Source organism: Coregonus lavaretus (assembly GCF_964263955.1).
Source record: "Coregonus lavaretus genome assembly, chromosome: 30".
Classification (NCBI taxonomy): Eukaryota; Metazoa; Chordata; class Actinopteri; order Salmoniformes; family Salmonidae; genus Coregonus; species Coregonus lavaretus.
In genome coordinates, this window is record NC_140017.1 from 34,346,063 (window position 1) to 34,371,144 (window position 25,082).

Here is a 25,082-nt window from a genome sequence, read left to right on the forward strand (position 1 = left end):
GAGCTGGAGCAGTTTTGCCTTGAAGAATGGGTAAAAATCCCAGTGGCTAGATGTGCCAAACTTATAGAGACATACCCCAAGAGACTTGCAGCTGTAATTGCTGCAAAAGGTGGCTCTACAAAGTATTGACTTTGGGGGGGGGGGGGGGGGGGGGTGAATAGTTATGCACGCTCAAGTTCTGTTTTTTTGTCTTATTTCTTGTTTGTTTCACCAAAAAATATATTTTACATCTTTAAAGTGGTAGGCATGTTGTGTAAATCAAATGATACAACCCCCCCCAAAAAATCCATTTTAATTCCAGGTTGTAAGGCAACAAAATAGGAAAAATGCCAAGGGGGGTGAATACTTTCGCAAGCCACTGTACATGTCAAAATGAGCTTGGGATGTGCTTGTGTACATACGTCATGTCGATGTATATCACTGAACAGATAGTGTGTGTTGTCATAGCTGTCCTGGGAGGATAAAATGGGCAGATCAGGTTTGCACGGCCTGTTGTAAATTTATGGAGAAGGAGACTCTCTCTCCCCCTCCAGTATTAACGAAAGGAATGTCTTTGTTAACAGACTTTTCCCACCAATACTCTAACACGTTCAAAAAGTGAATACTGGAACAATATTTCTAACATAAGAATGTGGGGAATGGTCAGAGGAGGTCTATAGAACAATAATGTCAATTGGGTTGTTATTTTGTGATGTCATTATAAATGCTATAAAAGGAAATACTGTAACTTAGTAAGTATACCCACTACATATACAAAGTTTTCATCCGATGCGTTGTGTATGAAATATGAAAAATGATAAAAGTATTTTTGTTAAGATGGGAATGTGATTTTAGGAGCCAAAAGAGATCAAGGCTATCTATAAACTTTGCACAGTAAGTAGCCACGCCCCGAGTGAGGTCAGAGAGCGTGTCAGCCTGACGGAACAGCCCATTTCGACAAGAGGGCATAAAGACTTGGTAGAGAAATTAACCTTTAGACCAGAAAGACGTGAAGCAGCTGCTACACGTTAAAAATGGTTGGAATATATCAGGCCAGAAGGACGTTCAAAGTAGTTCGAACCCTGAATCGCAACACGAGGTAGAGACGATAAGTCACCTCCCCGACAACCACTGGTACGGCTGATTAGCTGTTCTGAGCAAAGAATCTAGAAAAGTGAATTTAAGTGGGACCATTCTACTACTCTATCCAAACCATCCTAATAAGTAACTCTCATCACCCCACTGGGGAACCATGGACAGGGCTGGGTAGCCTATCTTCAAAGAACCAATCTTCCAGAAGACGGTGAAAGGAAAATCCATTCTGTAGTTCTGTTTAGGACTACATGACAAGTCACCAGACCTCGGACAACTAGAAGACCACAACAGTAGAAGATTTGTTGTAACTGTTGGACAATCAGAGCCTTAAGAGCGAGCCGCGAGAAGACCCAACTTACTCCCTTCCAAGGGCGGCCCGTTTCCGAATACTACACGGCTGCATCTCACGTAAATACATTCATGATTTCTTACTCCAAGCGGGCGGCGGTTCGTGTGCAAAGTATATGATTACTGAGAGAGTTGTTTCCAAACATATGAAAGTGTTGTGCCTCTGTCTCTCTCTACCTCTTTTGTAACAAGCAGTCATTTTACCTCTGCTGCAGAGGATAAGTTCATTAGAGTTACCAGCCTCAGAAATTGCAGCCCAAATAAATGCTTCACAGAGTTCAAGTAACAGACACATCTCAACATCAACTGTTCAGAGGGGACTGTGTGAATCAGGTCTTCAAGGTCGAATTGCTGCAAAGAAACCACTACTAAAGGACACTAATAAGAAGAAAAGACCTGCTTGGGCCAAGAAACACGAGCAATGGACATTAGACCGGTGGAATTAGCAATATGTCCTTTGGTCTGGAGTCCAAATTCGCCGTGTCTTTGTGAGACGTGGTGTGGGTGAACGGATGATCTCTGCATGTAGTTCCCACCGTAAGCATGGAGGAGGAGGTGATATGGTGTGGGGTTGCTTTGCTGGTGACACTGTCTGTGATTTATTTAGAATTCAAGGCACACTTAACCAGCATGGCTACCACAGCATTCTGCAGCGATACGCAATCCCATCTGGTTTGGGCTTAGTGGGAATATCATTTGTTTTTCAATAGGTCAATGACACAACACACCTCCAGGCTGTGTAAGGGCTATTTTACCAAGAAGGAGAGTGATGGAGTGGTGCATCAGATGACCTGGCCTCCACAATCCCCCGACCTCAACCAAATTGAGATGGTTTGGGATGAGTCGGTCGGCAGAGTGAAGGAAAACCAGCCAACAAGTGCTCAGCATTTGTGGGAACTCCTTCAAGACTGTTGAAAAAGCATTCCAGGTGAAGCTGGTTGAGAGAATGCCAAGAGTATGCAAATCTGTCATCAAGGCAAAGGGTGGCTATTTGAAGAATCTAAAATATAAAATATATTTTGATTTGTTTAACACTTTTTTGGTTACTACATGATTCCATATGTTTGTACACACCTACTATTCTACAATGTAGAAAATAGTCAAAATAAAGAAAAACCCTTGAATGAGTAGGTGTGTACAAACTTTTGACTGGTACTGTATGTCTACATGTATGCATACATACGAGTGTGCCAGTGGTTTCAACACTCTCCAAACTTAGCATGGGGCCTTAGATGAACTCTTATCAGTGAACAAGACTTTCTATCGGCCCACTGCAGAGCTCACCTCCTGGGCAGAGAGGCAGGCAGCTCTGGGTACAGGAGCCAAGCACGGTGCATGTATTAGCATTACATAAGTCACCCTCCACACCCCAGAGAGCCTTTAAGAAACCCCTAGCCCAATAAAAACCTGGTCTGAGGCAAGTACTGAATTCCCATCCCTCATTGCAATATTTATGTCCTGAAGAAGCTTCGGCCACAGAATTTTAGTTCAAAAGAAGAGTGTCTCCAGCAGGCTTTCATAGGGAAAGAGCTGCCATTAAAGAGAAAGAAACCAAGACCAAGTGAAAACAAGTCACATAATCTTGTTTTGCCTGCTGCACTTACTATGTCAGCATTGCTGTTAGGAAAGGGGGAAAGAGGAGGAGAGAGAGAGAGAGTTAGAGAGAGAGAGAGAGAGAGAGAGAGAGAGAGAGAGAGAGAGAGAGAGAGAGAGAATTTCTCCTTTAATAGATCTAGTTTAAAATGTCCTTCTCGCTCTGCAGAGTGGCTTTCTGAAAAGAAAAACGGATCCCCAGAGGAACCCAGAGCAGTATTTTGTAAATCAGAGGAGTAGATCCCTGGCAACTGATCTCTTGGTGCACAGCGAATCTACTGTAGAGTGACCACACAAATAAGCAGCAAAGCCTTCTCCTTTCAAGTAGAAAGGAAAGCTCAGGGAAAGATCAAAGTAATGGAAATCTCTCTCAATTCAATTCAATTCAAGGGGCTTTCTCTCTCTCACTTTCTCTGCACAAAAGAGCCTATTTATACAGTATACAAATAACCTTCCAAGAGGACCAGGGAGGCTGTCTCAATCTCCACGAGTAGTGCTCCCTGTTTTAAAAAGATTAGAACAATTATTCTGTGCCGCACCACATTTTTTCGCTTTTCTCTCCCACTCTCCCTTCCTCCTTGGAGCCAGAGGAGAAAACAAAGACTGTAGCCATCTGCCAACTGCCCTGGACTTGATGGAAGAGTGAGCGGTAAGAGGCCAAACACTTGCTACCTATAAACTCCCTAGAACCAAAAGCAGAGGCATCCAAAGGTGCAGCACGCAGCCTTCCGCTAATCTACCGTCTTATATTTACTTACAGTCTGTTAGTTTATCCTTGAGAGAGGAGGGAGAGAGATCTTCAGACAAGGAGGAGATTAAAGGGGTTTGATTATTGTTTGGAAAGGCCCCCACAACCCCCCTTAATAACCTTCCTTTAAACCCTGAAGCCCAAAGCACAAACACCTAACAGACTACCTTTAGTTGGCCTAGCCAAAACAATCAGCGTTAGCTCCAAGAGTATCTGCAGGGAGCTGAACTACTTCTCTGCTTTATAAACCCTGTGCTGGAGAGACAGGTGGAGGGTGTACAGATAAAGGTATGTCAGTAAGCGAGAAGCACACCAAAGCACTTTGGGCCAGTTTGTAGTGCTGGAAGGAACCATAGTTGGAGCTAACAGAAGTCAAGTACCTACTGGAGATCCGGGAAAGGGGATACCTAGTCAGTTACACAACAATGCATTCAAACTAAATGTGTCTTCCGCAGTTAACCCTAACCCTTCTCTCTGTTAGGTACGTTTTTTACTGGCACCAGCCAATAAGTTATTCCCAATTGGCCCAGTGACACCCATTTCAGGCCGGCTCTCTCCCTTTCCCATTGGTGTGAACATCGCATCCCCAGGCAGATAATTATTATAAAAAGGGTGACAGAGAACCCATATGGTCGTGGATCACTCCCAGAGAGAGAGAGAGAGAGAGAGAGAGAGAGAGAGAGAGAGAGAGAGAGAGAGAGAGAGAGAGAGGAGAGAGAGAGAGAGAGAGAGAGAGAGAGAGAGAGAGAGAGAGAGAGAGAGAGAGAGAGAGAGAGAGAGAGAGAGAAAGAGGGAGAGAGAGAAGAGAGAGAAAGAGAGGGAGAGGGAGAGAGAGAGAGAGAGAGAGAGAGAGAGAGAGAGAGAGAGAGGAGAGAGAGAGAGAGAGAGGGAGAGGGAGAGAGAGAGAGAGAGAGAGAGAGAGAGCGAGAGGGAGAGAGAGAGAGAAAGGCACACAAAGAAAGTGTAATGGGATAGTTAGAGGAGGCTTAACTACTTTCATTCTGTCTTTACTTTATCCACTATCATTTGTGCTTTCTATCCCTATCTGAGCAATTCTCTCCACAACTTCTGTCTTCTCTCCTCCTTCCTCTCCTCCCTCTCTCTCTCTAGAGACGTTCTGATCCGGAGTGGCCTGGCTGTCATCGCTGTCTGTCGGGTCGTCGTGGTGACGTGTCGGCCATCACCCTGTGCCCGCCGTTTGGCTGATTAATGGGTGAGCAGCGGTGAGTGAGCATTCCTCTGCCCCTCAGTCAATACACCCTGGTACCACCTCATACATCATCCTGCCTACGGCCAGCACACACATACTGAAACATTTAAACACACACACACACACACACACACACACACACACACACACACACACATACATACACAGAAACATTTAAACACACACACACACACAGACACATTCAAACACACACGCACACACATACACAGAAACATTTAAACACACATTCAAACACACACGCACACACACAGCCTCATCTGCAGGACACCATCCCCATCCCCGCTGAGGGTGAGATGAGGTTAGTGCTGTCACTATCCTCTCTATTAACCCTGGATCAATTACATTACATTAACATTAATGCTACCCTTGACCTGAACTATCTCTTAGCCATGCAGTATTCAAGGCTTTCAACTGCAACCGTGGTCAGTGGGCCCCAGTCACCAGCCAATCCAGAGCCGGTCACATAAGGGCCGGAACCAATCAGGTGTTACTAACTACATAAGGGTTTGGACAAATGGAGTCCCAGTTGTTGAAGAGTACTTACCACTCCGATGCCTTCGAAGGCGAAGATGGCTGTTCCGAAGAAGAAGGGGAACTTGGCCAAGGGGGAAGTGAGAGGGAGACGCTGAATTTCCCCAAAATCCTGTCAGAGAGGGGCGACAGCAGACAAAGGAGCAGGCGATTAGGAAAACAGGGACAGTGACACATTAGTCTGTCAGAGGAGCTACTCCCATAAGGGCCTATAGAACAGAATCTACTTCCTCATCACTGCCAAGGACAAGATTTCCCCTGACTCACCGATCACACAGACAGACAGACAGACAGACAGACAGACAGACAGACAGACAGACAGACAGACAGAGCGAGAGAGAGAGACAGACAGAGAGAGAGAGACAGAGAGAGAGAGCGAACAGAGGAAAAGGAGAATCCCAGTAAATGGAAGGAATGAAAGACACTAATAAAGAGAGACCATCAAAAAGAGCTTCCATAACACATTAGTCAGAGATTAAGAGACAGAACAGAAAGAGGGAGGAAAAATGGAGAAAGGAGAGGTTGTGGGGTTGACGGCTAGGTGACCTAATGCTGAATTAGGGATGCAGTGTTGTGTTCCCCTGTGGACGCGTTTCGTCTACCGCGTCACACAGAGACGCCCAGCGACTGACAGGGGTCCTAATGAATCTTTTAAAAACATAATTCAGCTGGTGATTGATGAGGGCTGTTCACAACGGCACCTAGACCACTGCCCAGAACACCGCCCAGACACCCACCTACACACACATACAGCTGAGGGATGAGCTGTGCCACACACACTGGCTGGCACAACCTTCTGGGAAATCTAAAACCGCAATCAACGCTGGATTACACCACACGTCAGGAACGCTTACATCTGATGTCAATCTGCTCCAAAATGCCTAATTGTATTCTTAGAATGACCTTGGGAATGGTCCAAGTAGACAAGCGTTTAAAAGTTGTTCCTCGTCGAAACTAAGTGCACTCTGACACTAACTGTTCAATCTTTAATTGAGAAGACCAGCCATAGCCAAACAATGGACCCTATACTTTATTGGAAATGAAAATGGCCTGGAGAGCCATGTCTCACAGGAAACGTGTAATGGCTACAAGGGAGAACCATGTTCCACAGGTAACGTGTAATGGCTACAAGGGAGAACCATGTTCCACAGGTAACGTGTAATGGCTACAAGGGAGAACCATGTTCCACAGGTAACGTGTAATGGCTACAAGGGAGAACCATGTTCCACAGGTAACGTGTAGTGGCTACAAGGGAGAACCATGTTCCACAGGTAACGTGTAATGGCTACAAGGGAGAACCATGTTCCACAGGTAACGTGTAATGGCTACAAGGGAGAACCATGTTCCACAGGTAACGTGTAATGGCTACAAGGGAGAACCATGTTCCACAGGTAACGTGTAATGGCTACAAGGGAGAACCATGTTCCACGGGAGTAGTGCTGAGCGATTAGTACTTTTTGAGGTCAGTTCGGTTAGATTATTTAAAAAATATCACGTTTTTTAGACGTTTAATGAACTATGCATTATGTGGGTTGAATGCAGTAACAACACTGAATAAAACAATTAATAAAAGTCCCAAGATGGTAGTCATAGCCGCGGGAAGTAGTTTGTGGGTGGGGGGTGCTGCGATGTTTTTGCACATGGGAGGGAGGGGCTTATATCCTACACCCGGCTATATCAGTCCGCTAACACAGGACTATTAAAGGCCCAGTGCACTACTTGTGAGAAAAAAAGTTTCACTTTTTTTAAATTCAGATTTTCAGGGGGTGCTGCACCCCTTCTTCCCGTGACTGCTTATTAACCATCATTTATTCACATTACTTTACTAAAATATGTTTTATTAGATTACTTTGATTTCATTCCAAGTCATCATCTCATCTCTACAGAGCTGCTACCTATGCTGTCTGACAAAATCACTATTTTAGCAGTTCTTCAAATAAATAAAGTATACTTTTATGACTGTTGGATAACAACTATCAATCACTAAGATCATGTATTTTCAGTCTCGCGAAGCAACTGCTTTCTATCCCTCTCAATCACACGTTCTCTCTTCTCCCAGTGTCTGCTCCGCACAGACCGGACAAGTTTAAGAGGGCCCGCAATGGATTATGGTCATTGTAGTTAATTACCACTTTTTCTGCGCAAAACTATGTAGAATATTGGCCTGTTGGAAACTACAACATCGCACAGTTCAGGCTTAATCTGATATATCACTACAGAAACTGCACATCGAGCTCACAGAATAAAAAAAAAAACGAAATAGAATTCAAATAATTGAACAGACGTCGGTCAATTAGTTGTTTAAAAATCGGTTAATCACTCAGCCCTACACAGGAGACATGCAGTGGATACAAGGAAGTCTCATGTTTCACAGAAGCAGACAGTACAGACACAAGGGGTACAGACACAGGGAGGTTCCATCTTTTACACACAGACAGCTACTTCCCAGTTCCCACACACACAGACAGCTACTTCCCAGTTCCCACACTCACAGACAGCTACTTCCCAGTTCCCACACACACAGACAGCTACTTCCCAGTTCCCACACACACAGACAGCTACTTCCCAGTTCCCACACTCACAGACAGCTACTTCCCAGTTCCCACACACACAGACAGCTACTTCCCAGTTCCCACACACACAGACAGATACTTCCCAGGTCCAACTCACAGACAGCTACTTCCCAGTTCCCACACTCACAGACAGCTACTTCCCAGTTCCCACACTCACAGACAGCTACTTCCCAGTTCCCACACTCACAGACAGCTACTTCCCAGTTCCCACACACACAGACAGCTACTTCCCAGTTCCCACACACACAGACAGCTACTTCCCAGTTCCCACACACACAGACAGCTACTTCCCAGTTCCCACACACACAGACAGCTACTTCCCAGTTCCCACACTCACAGACAGCTACTTCCCAGTTCCCACACTCACAGACAGCTACTTCCCAGTTCCCACACTCACAGACAGCTACTTCCCAGTTCCCACACTCACAGACAGCTACTTCCCAGTTCCCACACTCACAGACAGCTACTTCCCAGTTACCACACACACACAGACAGCTACTTCCCAGTTCCCACACTCACAGACAGCTACTTCCCAGTTCCCACACTCACAGACAGCTACTTCCCAGTTCCCACACTCACAGACAGCTACTTCCCAGGTCCAACTCACAGACAGCTACTTCCCAGTTCCCACACACACAGACAGCTACTTCCCAGTTCCCACACACACAGACAGCTACTTCCCAGTTCCCACACACACAGACAGCTACTTCCCAGTTCCCACACACACAGACATCTACTTCCCAGTTCCCACTCACAGACAGCTACTTCCCAGTTCCCAGGTCTCTATCTGAGGTACACTACATGGCCAAAAGTATATGGACACCCCTTCAAATTGGTAGATTTGGCTATTTCAGCCACACCCATTGCGGACAGGTGTATAAAATCGAGCACACAGCCATGCAACCTCCATAGACAACCATTGGCAGTAGAATGGCCCGTACTGAAGAGCTCAATGACTTTCAATGTGGCACCGCCATAGGATGCCACCTTTCCACCAAGTCAGTTCCTCAAATGTCTGCCCTGCTAGAGCTGCCCCAGTCAACTGTAAGTGCTGTTACTGTGAAGTGGAATCGTCTAGGAGCAACAACGGCTCAGTCACTAAGTGGTAGGCCACACAAGCTCACAGAACGGGACCGCCAAGTGCTAAAGCGCGTAGTGCGTACAAATCATGTCCTTGGTTGCAACACTCACTACCGAGTTCCAAACTGCCTCTGGAAGCAACGTCAGCATAAGAACTGTTTGTCGGGAGCTTCATGAAATGGGTTTCCATGGCCGAGCAGCCACACACAAGCCTAAGTTCACCATGTGCAAAGCCAAGCGTCATCTAGAGTGGTGTAAAGCTCGCCACCATTGGACTCGAGCAGTGGAAACGTGTTCTCTCTGTGGTCCTCTGTAGCTCAGCTGGTAGAGCACGGCGCTTGTAACGCCAAGGTAGTGGGTTCGATCCCCGGGACCACCCATACACAAAAATGTATGCACGCACGACTGTAAGTCGCTTTGGATAAAAGCGTCTGCTAAATGGCATATTATTTATTATTATTATTTCTCTGGAGTGATGAATCACGCTTCACCATCTGCCAGTCCGACAGACTAATCTGGGTTTGGCGGATGCCAGGAGAACGCTACCAGCCCGAATGCATAGTGCCAACTGTAAAGTTTGGTGGAGGAGGAATAATGGTCTGGGGCTGTTTTTCATGGTTTGGGCTAGGCCCCTTAGTTCTAGTGAAGGGAAATCTTAACGCTACAGCATACAATGACATTCCAGATAATTCTGTGCTTCCAACTTTGTGGCAACAGTTTGGGGAAGGCCCTTTCCTGTTTCAGCATGACAATTCCCCTGTGCACAAAGCGAGGTCCACACAGAAATGGTTTGTTGAGATCGGTGTGGAAGAACTTGACCGGCTTGCACAAAGCTGACCTCAATTCATCCCAAAGGTGTTCGATGAACTCAACCCCATCGAATACCTTTGGGATGAATTGGAACGCTGACTGTGAGCCAGGCCTAATCGCCCAACATCAGTGCCTGACCTCACTAATGCTCTTGTGGCTGAATGGAAACAAGTCCCCGCAGCAATGTTACAACATCTAGTGAAAAGCCTTCCCAGAAAAGTGGAAGCTGTTATAGCAGCAAAGGGGGTCCAACTCCATATTAATGCCCATGATTTTGGAGTGAGATGTTCGACGAGCAGGAGCCACATACTTTTGTAGTGTACATTAATGACAGGCTTCAGGTCAATATCAAAGCCACCCCAAGGGGTCGCCTCTCCACAACACTTTTAGATTGGTTAACGCTTGTCTTGAACTGTCTTGTCTAGGGTTTAAAAATGGTTTCCCGAAATCCCTGTTGGAGGGTTCCCGGAATCAGGAGGGAAGAATAGGAAATCCAGGATTTCTGGAAAACCAGGAAATGTATTGAAAGCACCCTAGTCTTGTCACTGTCAGTAGCGTGGCAGAGCTAACATCAGTCCTTTGAGTGACAACTTATTTTTTGTCACAATCACGACACATTCCCTTTGACTGATTGTCATGACACCAGTCAGGCTATGGTAATGAGAGTGTAAAACAGCTAGGGGGGATATGGTCAGGTGTTAATCTCACAATAGCGTGTGCCTCACACACCCATTTGTGGGACAATTATACAGAAGAATGTATAATTGTCCCACACACCCATTTGAATCACAGATTTTAAGTGCCCAGGTTGAGAACCGTTGTGCAGGAGGATGACATCATCTGGAGCGTGACAAACACATAACCAAACTGTACTAGGGGAGTGTTAAGCATGGACAACAGTTTCCCATTGACTTCTTCCACTTACCGTCGTGATGTACTGGAAGATGATGATGACGCTGACGGCCATGCAGACGTTGGCCAGCAACGACAGGACGGCCATGTTCTTCAGGTCCTTCATGAACACCAGCAGGATGAGGAAGGGCAGGAAGAAGAGCATGTAGAGACGCAGGTCCAGCGCCCAGGGCTCAGAGGGCACCGTGGTGGGTAGAGGGACCAGGGGCTCAGAGGGCACCGGGGTGGGTAGAGGGACCAGGGCTGGCACCATGGAGGTGTTGGCGAAGGACAGGGATTCATCTGCCAGGGTGATGTTTACACCTTGGTAGCCCTCAACAACCTAGAAAGGAAGGAATGAATACACACAGGTGCAGGCAGGCATACGCACACACACACACACACACACACACACACACGCAAACACCCACACAAAAAGGTGTGATTAATGGAGGTGTGTTCATGAGTGAGGCTCACCTCTCCCCTTCACCCTGTCGACCTTCAGGAAGGCACCTTCAGATAGACCTTCAGACAGAGATCACACTAAACTAAATCTACAGCAATTACGGCTGCTGTGTGTTCTCTCCTCGCCAGAGAAAACCATTTTAGGAGCTGAAGTGAAGAAGTGGATTGGTCTCTTGATTGTCGATAAGCAGCTCTCCCGCTCCTATCAACAACAAAAAACTTTCCCCAGAGAAATAACGATCAGAAAACTTTCTGGGATGAAAGAATATTCAACACAACACCAGGGAGAGGACTAGAGATGGGAGGGGGTAGTGGAGAGGAGGGAGGGGGGGCTCACAGCTCAGGCAAGAGAGAAAGCAGATCAGGGTTGCATTAAATTAGACTGTCTGCTTATACATTTTAGTCATTTAGCAGACGCTCTTATCCAGAGCGACTTAGAGGAGCAATTAGGGTTAAGTGCCTTGCTCAAGTGCACATCGGCAGATCTTTCGCCTAGTCGGTTCCATCAGCAGTGTGTACACTGTACTGTATGTATGTAGCTAGCTGTTGTCATACTATGAACACATACAGAGATGGGTACGTACAGGTAACTGCCAAAATTAAGGAAACACTTTTGTAAATGAGGGATACCAGAATCTGTCCACTAAAATAAGCAGACGAAGTGAGGAATTTTTGTATGGAGGTCAATGAGAGAGTGTCGAATTTGGCCAACAAATTTAATTTCTAATTTGCTTCATGAGGCTTTTTGATCTAATAGAAGTTTTGTAATGGTTAGGTTGTTTACGAATGCACTGATATAAACGTGAATGCACGTGGCATGTCGGCAACTTTGACTATATCGGAGTTGTGCCTGTTGTCATCGAGATAGAGGACTCATCGTGGATATAACCCATCTTAACATGGACGATGCCATTGAGTGCTTCCACCATTTTAAAGTAGTCAACTGTGTCGGGATTCCTAAGAGTTGGGAGCAATCAGACAATGAAGAAGAAAATGGACTACTTCAAAATGGTGATAGCATCTGTGACTGCATGGGCAGCGCCATTAAGGCTATAATGGCACAGATACAAAGATGAGTCCTCTACCTCCCACCTGCCTTCCATATTTTAGGACATGTATTTCCATTGTTAGAGCGGTCACTGGAATAGCTTGTTAATATAATAGACAATCTTTGGGGATACAAAGTATATTGAAAGCAGGTACTTCCACACGAGTTTGGTTCCTGAGTTAATTAAGCAATTAACATCCTATCATGCTTAGGGTCATGTATATTATTTTGTCTACCATGGCTAGAAGAGATCTCAGTTACTTTGAAAGAGGGGTCTCAAAGGAGCGTAGGGGGTTTAAAGGGTGTGTGTTTGTATCAGTCACTAGATCTCAACCCAATTGAACACTTATGGGCGATTCTGGAGTGGCACTTGAGACAGCGTTTTCCATCACCATCAACAAAACACCAAATGGAATTTCTACATTTTAGTCATTTAGCAGACGCTCTTATCCAGAGCGACTTACAGTTAGTGGGTGCATACATTATTATTTTTATTTTTTTCATACTGGCCCCCCAACTGAGCTACATCCCTGCCGGCCATTCCCACCCCTACCCTGGACGACGCTGGGCCAATTGTGCGCCGCCCCATGGGTCTCCCGGTCGCGGCCGGCTACGACAGAGCCTGAATTAGAACCAGGATCTCTAGTGGCACAGGTAGCACTGCGATGCAGTGCCTTAGACCACTGCGCCACTCGGGAGATAATTTCTCATGGAAGAACGGTGTCACATCCCTCCAATAGAGTTCCAGACACTTGTAGAATCCTATGCCAAGGTGCATTGAAGCTGTTCTGGCAGCTCGTGGTGGCCCGACGACACTATGTTGGTGTTTCCTTTATTTTGGCAGTTAACGGCATGTGCTGCTGTAGGTTGAATGACACAGACCCGAGAGTGCATTTACTACAGTAAAGTATGCCTGCTTGTATAAACTGTGTAGTAAACTCAATATCTACCATGTTTATGCTTGTAGCTTGTTTGTTGTTGTTGCCAGGAAATAAATTATGCGAGAGAGAGAGAGAGAGAGAGAGAGAGAGAGAGAGAGAGAGAGAGAGAGAGAGAGAGAGAGAGAGAGAGAGAGAGAGAGAGAGAGAGAGAGAGAGAGAGAGAGAGAGAGAGAGAGAGAGAGAGAGAAAGAAAGAAAAGGCAGTGTGTGGTAGTGATTTCATTTGATAGAGTAGTACAGGGCTTCCTTCCTTGGTAAACTCTACTCTAGACAACTAGTACTGATATACAGTAGCCTCATATTATCCCATAAGGTGGAATACTGCATCACATCATCTCATAACCAAGCACCATAGAGAGATGGACACCAGACAAGATAGATACTACACACAGTGCATTCGGAAAGTATTCAGACGGTATCACTTTTTCCACATTTTGCTACGTTACAGCCTGTTTCTAAAATAGATTAAATCGTTTTTTTCCCTCATCAATCTACACACAATACCCCATAATGACAAAGGAAAAGCAGTTTTTTAGAAATTTTAGCAAATGTATTAAAAATAAAAAACGTAAATCTTACATTTACATCAGTATTCATACCCTTTCCTCAGTACATTGTTGAAGCACCTTTGGCAGCGATTACAGCCTTGAGTCTTCTTGGGTATGACGCTACAAAACAAATCAAGTTTTATTTGCCACATGCGCCGAATACAACAGGTGTAGACATTACCGTGAAATGCTTACTTACAGCCCTTAACCAACAATGCATTTATTTTTTCATAAAAAAGTAAAATGAAACAACAACAAAAAAAGTGTTGCGAAAAAAAGAGCAAAACTAAAATAAAATAACAGTAGGGAGGCTATATACAGGAGGGTACCGGTGCAGAGTCAATGTGCGGGGGCACCGGCTAGTTGAGGTAGTTGAGGTAATATGTACAAGTGGGTAGAGTTAAAGTGACTATGCATAAATAATTAACAGAGTAGCAGCAGCGTAAAAAGATGGGGTGGGGGTGGGGGGGCAGTGCAAATAGTCCGGGTAGCCATGATTAGCTGTTCAGGAGTCTTATGACTTGGGGGTAGAAGCTGTTGAGAAGCCTTTTGAACCTAGACTTGGCGCTCCGGTACCGCTTGCCGTGTGGTAGCAGAGAGAACAGTCTATGACTAGGATGGCTGGAGTCTTTGATCATTTTTAGGGCCTTCCTCTGACACCGCCTGGTATAGAGGTTCTGGATGGCAGGAAGCTTGGCCCCAGTGATGCACTGGGCCGTACGCACTACCCTCTGTAGTGCCTTGCGGTCGGAAGCTGAGCAGTTGCCATACCAGGCGGTGATGCAACCAGTCAGGATGCTCTCGATGGTGCAGCTGTAGAACTTTTTGAGGATCTGAAGACCCATGCCAAATCTTTTCAGTCTCCTGAGGGGGAATAGGCTTTGTCGTGCCCTCTTCATGACTGCCTTGGTGTGTTTGGACCATGATAGTTCATTGGTGATGTGGACACCAAGGAACTTGAAGCTCTCAACCTATTCCACTACAGCCCCGTCGATGAGAATGGTGCTCAGTCCTCTTTTTTTCCCTGTAGCCCACAATCATCTCCTTTGTCTTGTTCACGTTGATGGAGAGGTTGCTATCCTGGCACCACATGGCCAGGTCTCTGGCCTGCTCTGGTGGTCTGCTTGAAACATGTTGGTATTACAGACTCAGTCAGGGACATGTTGGAAATGTCAATGAAGACACTTGCCAGTTGGTCAACACATGCTCTGAGTACACGTCCTGGTAATCCGTCTGGCCCTGCGGCCTTGTGAATGTTGACCTGGTTAAAAGTCTTATTCACATCGACTACGGAGAGCGTGATCACATAGCCATCCAGAACAGCTGGTGCTCTCATGCATGCTTCAGTGTTGCTTGCCTCGAAGCGAGCATAGAAGTGGTTTAGCTCGTCTGGTAGGCTTGTGTCACTGGGCAGCTCGAAGCTGTGCTTCCCTTTGTAGTCTGTAATAGTTTTCAAGCCCTGTCACATCCGACGAGCGTCAGAGCCGGTGTAGTACGATTAAATCTTAGTCCTGTATTGACTCTATGCCTGTTTGATGGTTCGTCGGAGGGCATAGCGGGATTTCTTATAAGTCCCGCTCCTTGAAAGCGGCAGCTCTACCCTTTAGCTCAGTGCGGATGTTGCCTGTAATCCATGGCTTCTGGTTGGGGTATGTACGTCCGGTCACTGTGGGGACGACGTCATCGATGCACTTATTGATGAAGCCAGTGACTGATGTGGTGTACTCCTCAATGCTATCTGAAGAATCCCGGAACATGTTCCAGTCTGTGCTAGCAAAACAGTCCTGTAGCTTAGCATCTGCGTCATCTGACCACTTTTTTATTAACCGAGTCACTGGTGCTTCATGCTTCAGTTTTTGCTTATAAGCAGGAATCAGGAGGATAGAGTTATGGTCAGATTTGCCAAATGGAGGGCGAGGGAGAGCTTTGTATGCGTCTCTGTGTGTGGAGTAAAGGTGGTCTTGAGTTTTTTGCACATTTAACATGCTGGTAGAAATTAGGTAGAACGGATTTAAGTTTCCCTACATTAAAGACCCCGGCCACTAGGAGCGCTGCCTCTGGATGAGGGTTTTCCTGTTTACTTATGGCCTTATACATCTCATTGAGTGCAATCTTAATGCCAGCATTGGTTTGTGGTGGTTAAATAGACAGCTATGAAAAATATAGCTGAAAACTCTCTTGGTAAATAGTGTGGTCTACAGCTTATCATAAGATACTCTACCTCAGGCGAGCAAAACCTTGAGACTTCCTTAGTATTTGATTTTGTGCACCAGCTGTTGTTTACAAATATACACAGACCGCCACCCCTTGTCTTACCAGAGTCAGCCGTTCTATCCTGCCAATGTAGCGTATATCCCGTCAGCTGTATGTTGTCCATGTCGTCGTTCAGCCACGACTCGGTGAAACATAAGATATTACAGTTTTTAATGTCCCATTGGTAGGATAACCATAATCGTAGGTCATCTAATTTATTTTCAAATGATTGAACATTGGCTAATAGGATTGATGGAAGAGGCAGTTTACTCGCTCGCCGTCGGATCCTTACAAGGCACCCCGACCTACGTCCACGATATCTCCGTCTCTTTCTCCTGCGAATGACAGGGATTTGGGCCTTGTCGGGTGTCTGTAGGATATCCTTCGCGTCCGACTCGTTGAAGAAAAGATCTTCGTCCAATACGAGGTGAGTAATTGCTGTCCTGATATCCGGAAGCTCTTTTTGGTTATAAGAGACGATGGCAGAAAAATTATGTACAGAATAAATTACAAATAACGCGAAAAAACACACATAATAGTACAATTGGTTAGAGGGCTGTAAAACGGCAGCCATCTTCTCCGGCGCCTTCTCAATGCTCGGCACACCTATATTTGGGGAGTTTCTCCCATTCTTCTCTGCAGATCCTCTCAAGCTCTGTCAGGTTGGATGGGGAGCGGCGCTGCACAGCTATTTTCAGGTCTCTCCAGAGATGTTCGATCGGGTTCAAGTCCGGGCTCTGGCTGGGCCACTCAAGGACATTTTTATAGAGACGTGTCCCGAAGCCACTCCTGCGTTGTCTTGGCTGTGTGCTTAGGGTCGTTGTCCTGTTGGAAGGTGAACCTTCGCCCCCTGTCTGAGGTTCTGAGCGCACTGGAGCATGTTTTCATCAAGGCTCTCTCTGTACTTTGCTCCGTTCATCAGAGTTTAATCTTGGTTTCATCATACCAGATCATGTTGTTTCTCATGGTCTGAGAGTCCTTTAGGTGCCTTTTGGCAAACTCCATGCGGGCTGTCATGTGCCTTTTACTGAGGACTGGCTTCCGTCTGACACTCTACCATAAAGGCCTAATTGGTGGAGTGCTATAGAGATTGTTGTCCTTCTGGAAGGTTCTCCCATCTCCACAGAGGAACTCTGGAGCTCTGTCAGTGAGCATTGGGTTCTTGGTCACCTCCCTGACCAAGGCCCTACTCCCCCAATTGCTCAGTTTGGCCGGGCGGCCAGCTCTAGGAAGAGTCTTGGTGATTCCAAACTTCTTCCATTTAAGAATGATGGAGGCCACTGTTTTCTTGGTGACCTTCAATGCTGCAGAAATCTTTTGGTACCCTTCCCCAGATCTGTGCCTCGACACAATCCTGTCTCAGAGCTCTACGGACAATTCCTTCGACCTCGTGGCTTGGTTTTTGCTCTGACATGCACTGTCAACTGTGGGACCTTATGTAGACAGGTGTGTGCCTTTCCAAATCATGTCCAATCAATTGAATTTACCACAGGTGGACTCCAATCAAGTTGTAGAAACATCAAGGATGATCAATGGAAACAGGCTACACCTGAGCTCAATTTCGAGTCTCATAGCAAAGAGTCTGAATACTTATGTAAATGTGCAAAATTTATAAAAACCTGTTTTCGCTTTCTCATTATGGGGTACTGTGTGTAGATTTATGAGGATTTGTTTTATTTAATCCATTTTAGAATAAGTCTGCAACGTAACAAAATGTGGGAAAAGGGAAGGGGTCTGAAAACTTTCCGAATGCACTGTATGTCCCAAAGACCTCTACTGAAATATATCCAGTAACCTATTATTTATTGAGTATGGACAATGATAAAAGATGAGTCCTTTATCGCTATTGCCGGTTGTTCACACGCGTATCTGCCCTCTCACTGGCTAGAATGGTACCACCTGATCTCGCCTCCTCCCGCCTGCCTTCCGACTTTGAGGATATTGTATTTCCATTGTTAGAGCGGTCACTGGAATATCTTGTGAATATAATAGACAATCTTGCCTTTAATGAACTCTTATTTCCGTAAATGAAGTACTATAATATAAAAGAGGTCGGCAGACCCAATGTCCTCTAACATGGACCAATGGCTGTCCAGAATATGATAATAACATAATAACATGCCATTTAGCAGACGCTTTTATCCAAAGCAACTTACAGTCATGCATGCATACACTTTTGTATATGGGTGGTCCTGGCTATAACATCAAAAACTGTAAAGAACAAAAGACTACATGGTAAAACTGAGAAAATTGCATATTAGAGATTTTAAAGAGTTTGAAAGATTATTTACAGAGTGAAAACAAAGGTATACATTTTTATAAGAATCAAAATGGAAGACAAATGACAAACGCTGTCCTCATTAGAACCTAGTCTGGGAATAGAGATGTACCCACAATGCAACGGGCCTATCTGACCTCCAGGCCCAGGCCCCCACTGACTGCTGACCTCTCCCCCACTCCACTCACCCCAATGTCACTCACACACATTGGCCAAGCCAATCAACCAGCGGCATACAGATCATTAAAGCAATCTAAATATTGTATCAGATTTGTTTACTTTTTCTAATTCAGAATAAATAGTCAAACTCACATCTCATCTGCCATTTTTGTAATTCTGAAGCTCTGGTGGCTTTGACCCGTTCAACCCCACTGTTTGTTTAACAACCAATAAAAAGCTTAGCTCAGATTTTGACAAATAAACTATTCTGTAAGTACTACTACATGAGCGTAAACAATTAGTAAATTGAGCACATTAGCCCAAACACACACCCGGGTCAGCAGTAAATGTTTTCTGATGAGCTGAGAACAGAGGGTATGTGGAAGGTCAGTTAGCAGAACGCCTAATGATGCTACATGTTTGGACTGAGGAGTTGCAACCCAACAAGTAACAAACTGCACTCCGCACAGACAGAGAGAGAAAGAGAATGGAGAGACAAAAAGAGGGAGAGAGAGAGAGAGAGAGAGAGAGAGAGAGAGAGAGAGAGAGAGAGAGAGAGAGAGAGAGAGAGAGAGAGAGAGAGAGAGAGAGAGAAAGAAAATGGAGAGAAAAAGAGGGAGAGGAAGAGAGAGAGAGAGAGAGAGAGAGAGAAAGAAAATGGAGAGACAAAAAGAGGGAAAGAGGAAGAGAGAGAGAGAGAGAGAGAGACAGAGAGAAAGAAAATGGAGAGAAAAAGAGGGAGAGAGGAAAAAGAGAGAGAGAGAAGAGAGAGAATGGAGAGACAAAAAGAGGGAGAGAGGAAGAGAGAGGAGAGAAAATGGAGAGAAAAAGAGAGAGAGAGGAAAGAGAGAGAGAGAGAGAGAAAATGGAGAGAAAAGAGGGAGAGAGGAAAGAGGGAGAGAGGAAAGAGAGAGAGAGAGAGAGAGAGAGAGAGAGAAAATGGAGAGAAAAAGAGGGAGAGAGGAAAGAGAGAGAGAGAGGAAAGAGAGAGAAGAGAGAGAGAATGGAGAGACAAAAAGAGGGAGATAGAGAGAGAGAGAGGAAAGAGAGAAATAGATATTTAAAATGTTCTGTCATAACCGTTTTAGAGTTTCAGTATATTTTCATTTAAATATAAGATTGTACCATACTTAATCACTCTGATAGTACTACTCCTGGCAATGTCCTACCAAATAATCACATTTGAGTTTTGTATTAAAGAGGCATGAGGTCTTTATCGTTGTCCATATATACGGAAATGGTTGACCATCAGGAGGAGATCACCATTTAATACAGAGAGATAGACAGTTCATAAATTGTGAGGGAGAAAGAGTGAGAGAAAGAAAGAGAGAGTGAGAGAAAGAAAGAGAGTGAGAGAAAGAAAGAGAGTGAGAGAAAGAAAGAGAGAGTGAGAGAAAGAAAGAGTGAGAAAGTCAGGCAAGCAGAGAGCTCAGGGATGAAACACCACTAGCATCTCCTAGGGAACGTTGTGTGTCACTGCAAGTCTACTATTAGAACAGCTCAATAGTTGGGATGACGATGGAAATACTGGGTGGTTCGAGCCCTGAATGCTGATTCGCTGACAGCCGTGGTATATTAGACAGTATACCACAGGTATGACAACTGCTCTAATTACGTTGGTAACCAGTTTATAATAGCAATAAGGCACCTCTGGGGTTTGTGGTATATGGCCAATATACTACGGCTAAGGGCTGTATCCAGGCACTCAGTGTTGTGTGGTATATTGTCCATATACCACACCCCCTCGTGCCTTATTGCTTAAACATACTATCTAACTGAGGGGTATATCACAATGCAACAGGGATTGATAGGTTAGGCAGCTTAGTTGAATATGGGTTATTGAGAATATCAAGTTATGATACCAAGTCAGTATCTGTACCGGATTGATTTGGATTGGTCAGTGACACAACACATTTCATTGCTTTTGAAAGATAGGAATACTACAGTTTTATTTGATTTATTAGGATCCCCATTAGCCGACACTAATGGCAACAGCTAGTCTTAAATCTCCATCTCTACATTCAAAGACTCAATCATCCGACACTCTTACTGACTCTTGTGGCTGTTTCGTGTGACGTATTGTTGTCTCTACCTTCTTGCCCTTTGTGCTGTTGTCTGTGCCCAATAATGTTTGTACCATGTTGTGCTGCTACCATGTTGTGCTGCTGCTATGTTGTGTCACTACCGTGTTGTTGTCATGTGGTGTTGCTACCATGCTGTGTTGTCATGTGTTTCTGCCATGCTATGTTGTTATCTTAGTTCTCTCTTTAAGTGGTGTTGTGGTGTCTCTCTTTAAGTGGTGTTGTGGTGTCTCTCTTTAAGTGGTGTTGTGGTGTCTCTCTTTAAGTGGTGTTGTGGTGTCTCTCTTTAAGTGGTGTTGTGGTGTCTCTCTTTAAGTGGTGTTGTGATGTCTCTCTTTAAGTGGTGTTGTGGTGTCTCTCTTTAAGTGGTGTTGTGGTGTCTCTCTTTAAGTGGTGTTGTGGTGTCTCTCTTGTCGTGATGTGTGTGTTGTCATATATTTTTCATCCCAGCCTCCGTCCCCTTGGTAGGCCGTCATTGTAAATACGAATTTGTCCTTAATTGACTTGCCTAGTTAAATTAAGGTTAAATACAAATAAAATACAAATAAAATAAAATACTGAGACACTTCCACAGTCATTTGTTTTGATTGGTAGGCTTTTTAGAACACAACACACTGGTCTGTATTTGATTGGTGGGAATAGAGCCTACCTGTTTGATATTCTCTGCCAGGAACACAAAGTATGCACTGCAGAATCCCAGCTGTGTCAACACCAGGAAGAAGTTGACCAGGTGCCTAGAACAGGACAGAAGGACAGGAGGGGGGACACATAAACATGTTAAAATAGCTCTGAAACATCTGGATGGCTTCTACGATGTTAGAATACAGCAGTTCTGTTCTGTACTATTTTACTCTTTAATATTCTATGAGCATCAGGGCATCTTCACTGCTAGCATGACATTTTTCTAAAGTAGCAATAATAACCTAATCAGAATCCCGTCGCGACTGCTCCTCTTGCCTGTGGCTAAATATGTTCCTTACTATAGCTGGTGATTAGCTAAACCAAATGTAATCAGCATATGAAGCGTAAGACTGGTAAATCTGGTGAGCACACACCGACAAGACATCTAAAGACTCTCGAACAAAGGGTACATGTTAAATTAGTTTTTCAACTAAATCAATAAAGTGGGTATAAAACATTGTCAGACGTACTCAGGTAGTATATTACTGCTGTTGTAGTCAGGTAGTATATTACTGCTGTTGTAGTCAGGTGGTATATTACTGCTGTTGTAGTCAGGGAGTATATTACTGCTGTTGTAGTCAGGTAGTATATTACTGCTGTTGTAGTCAGGTGGTATATTACTGCTGTTGTAGTCAGGTAGTATATTACTGCTGTTGTAGTCAGGTAGTATATTACTGCTGTTGTAGTCAGGTAGTATATTACTGCTGTTGTAGTCAGGTAGTATATTACTGCTGTTGTAGTCAGGTAGTATATTACTGCTGTTGTAGTCAGGTAGTATATTACTGCTGTTGTAGTCAGGTAGTATATTACTGCTGTTGTAGTCAGGTGGTATATTACTGCTGTTACAATAAGTAATGAAAGGTCTCATTAAGATATATTCAATGAATGAAGTCAAACTGAAGTCATTTAAGGGGAAACAATAATTCTCAGACCACCACTCAAATATTTTATTCTAACGCTACATTAAATGCACTTTTTCCTCATCTATAACAACACTTAAGAAACCAGTAAGCATTCTGTTGGACCAAAACCGCATCTATGAATCTCAAATGAAATGCTGTGGTAGTGAATTTAAGTGAGTCAGCCCAAATCAATGGAGAGTGCTTTTGGATTGTCAGTCAATTCATAACATGCACTTCATAAATGCAATCCATTATCATGGGGGAGTCGCATAGATTAAAGCTTCCTCTTTGTCAAACATGAACACACAGCCGGCGAACCTCAGTATTGAACTGACTGTAGAGATACAGTATATTCGGAAAGTATTCAGACCCCTTGACCTTTTCCCCATTTTGTTATGTTACAGCCTTATTCTAAAATTGATTAAATACATTTTTTCCTCATCAATCTACACACAATACCCTATAATGGCAAAGCGAAAACAGGTTTTAAGAAATTTTTGAAAATCTATTTAAAAAACTGATGTACCTAATTTACATAAGTATTCAGACCCTTTGCTATGAGACTCGAAATTGAGCTCAGGTGCATCCTGTTTCCATTGATCATCCTTGAGATGTTTCTACAACTTCATTGGAGTCCACCTGTGTTAAATTCAATTAATTGGACATTATTTGGAAAGGCACACACCTGTCTATATAAGGTCCCACAGTTGACAGTGCATGTCAGAGCAAAAACCAAGTCACGAGGTCGAAGGAATTGTCCGTAGAGCTCCGAGACAGATTGTATTGAAGCACAGATCTGTGGAAGGGTACCAAAACATTTCTGTAGCATTGAAGGTTCCCAAGAACACAGTGGCCTCCATAATTCTTAAATGGAAGAAGTGTGGAACCACCAAGACTCTTCCTAGAGCTGGCCGCCCGGCAAAACTGAGCAATCGGGGGAGAAGGGTCTTGGTCAGGGAGGTGACCAAGAACCCGATGGTCACTCTGACAGAGCTCCAGAGTTCCTCTGTGTTGATGGGATAATCTTCCAGAAGGACAACCATCTCTGCAGCACTCCACCAATCAGGCCTTTATGGTAGAGTGACCAGACGGCAGCCACTCCTCAGTAAAAGGCACATGACAGCCCACTTGGAGTTTGCCAAAAGGCACCTAAAGGACCCTCAGACCATGAGAAACAAGATTTTCTGGTCTGATGAAACCAAGATTGAACTCTTTGGCCTGAATGCCAAGTGTCACGCCTGGAGGAAACCTGGCACCATCCCTACGGTGAAGCATGGTGGTGGCAGCATCATGCTGTGGTGATGTTTTTCAACAGCAGGGACTAGGAGACTAGTCAGGATCGAGGGAAATGAACGGAGCAAAATACAGAGAGATTTTTAATGAAAACCTGCTCCAGAGCGCTCAAGACCTCAGACTGGGGCGAAGGTTCACCTTCCAACAGGACAACGACCCTAAGCACACAGCCAAGACAACGCAGGAGTGGCTTCGGGACAAGTCTTTGAATGTCCTTGAGTGGCCCATCCAGAGCCTGGACTTGAACCCAATCGAACATCTCTGGAGAAACCTGAAAATAGCTGTGCAGCGATGCTCCCCATCCAACCTGACATAGCTTGAGATGATCTGCAGAGAAGAATGGGAGAACATCCCCAAATACAGGTGTGCCAAGCTTGTAGCGTCATACCCAAGAAGACTCGAGGCTGTAATCACTGCCAAAGGTGCTTCAACAAAGTACTGAGGAAAGGGTCTGGATATTTCAGTTGATTATTTTTTATAAATTTGCTAAATAAAATAAAAACCAGTATTTGCTTTGTCATTATGGGGTATTGTGTGTAGATTGATGAGGGGGAAAAAACAATTTAATCCATTTTAGAATAATGCTGTAACGTAACAAAATGTGGAAAAAGTCAAGGGGTCTGAATACTTTCTGAATGCACTGTATGTATTGTTAACCACAGTGGGGGTCGGGGCTGTTTAAGATGAGGAAGGGCGATTTTTGTTTTTTTCATGAGCATGGTCTTATTTCTATTCCATTCACCCAGTTCAATGTAACATCGATAGGTTTAGGCTACTACATGATACTAAAATTTTCCCTATACCCATCATGAGGTTGCTACAACCTAGCCTATGAATGAAAGTTTACAACGTAGGTGCGCAGAGATCAAGATAAACATTTGAGGTGACAGACAGTGACACATGAACAGACAGTGACACATTCAATACTGCCTTGAATATACCCCTGATCACATGTAAACACAGTTCTTCACTTTCATAGCAGCCACGTTGTATTCCTTCTCGCATCTACACGCTCTCCTCCTCTCACCTTTTCCCTTCGCTTGTGGACTTCAATGCACAACACATCAGCTGTATGTGACCAGGCGAAAAAACCTTTCCAAGCCAAACCATATCATAACCGCTACACACAGCCTACATCGTTGTCACCATATTAGCTAAAGTAACGTCATAGTCAACATAGGTAATAGAACTACTAGTAACACGTTAATAAACCCGCTACAATCATATAGTAACGTTACAGTGTACAGTCAGTTAGCAGTTTAGCACTTACATTTGTAAAACCAAAAGCTTACCTTGAGTTCCAATGTCGTGTTGGATAGTCATAGCCAGCTAGCTAACATAGCATCCATCTGTTTGAGCCGGTTGTTTGAGTAGGCTAAACTAGCGAGTTGAATTTGCTAGCTAAGTAAGTGAAAGTTAAATGAAATGACAACATATATCTCTCTCTCCATCTTCCTTCTCCTAAAATTTTGAAGAAATTCATTTATTTTATCTAAAAAGGATAACTTATTTTTATGAAATTCACTGAGGATGGTCCTCCCTTCCTCCGAGGAGC

The 25,082-nt window shown here is 44.5% G+C and overlaps 1 protein-coding gene across 1 annotated transcript in view; it reads right to left on the reverse strand.

The window, feature by feature from the left end:
• Nucleotides 1–25,082, reverse strand: part of LOC311106221 (neutral amino acid uniporter 4-like) — a 164,382-nt gene that overhangs the window by 131,370 nt on the left and 7,930 nt on the right. Inside the window, exons 6-8 of the mRNA XM_084148524.1 lie at nucleotides 21,301–21,385; nucleotides 10,914–11,222; nucleotides 5,539–5,637 (exon numbers count right to left, since the gene is read on the reverse strand). Coding sequence (XP_084004650.1) covers nucleotides 5,539–5,637; nucleotides 10,914–11,222; nucleotides 21,301–21,385 — 493 coding nt within the window. The remainder of the gene's footprint in view (nucleotides 1–5,538; nucleotides 5,638–10,913; nucleotides 11,223–21,300; nucleotides 21,386–25,082) is intronic.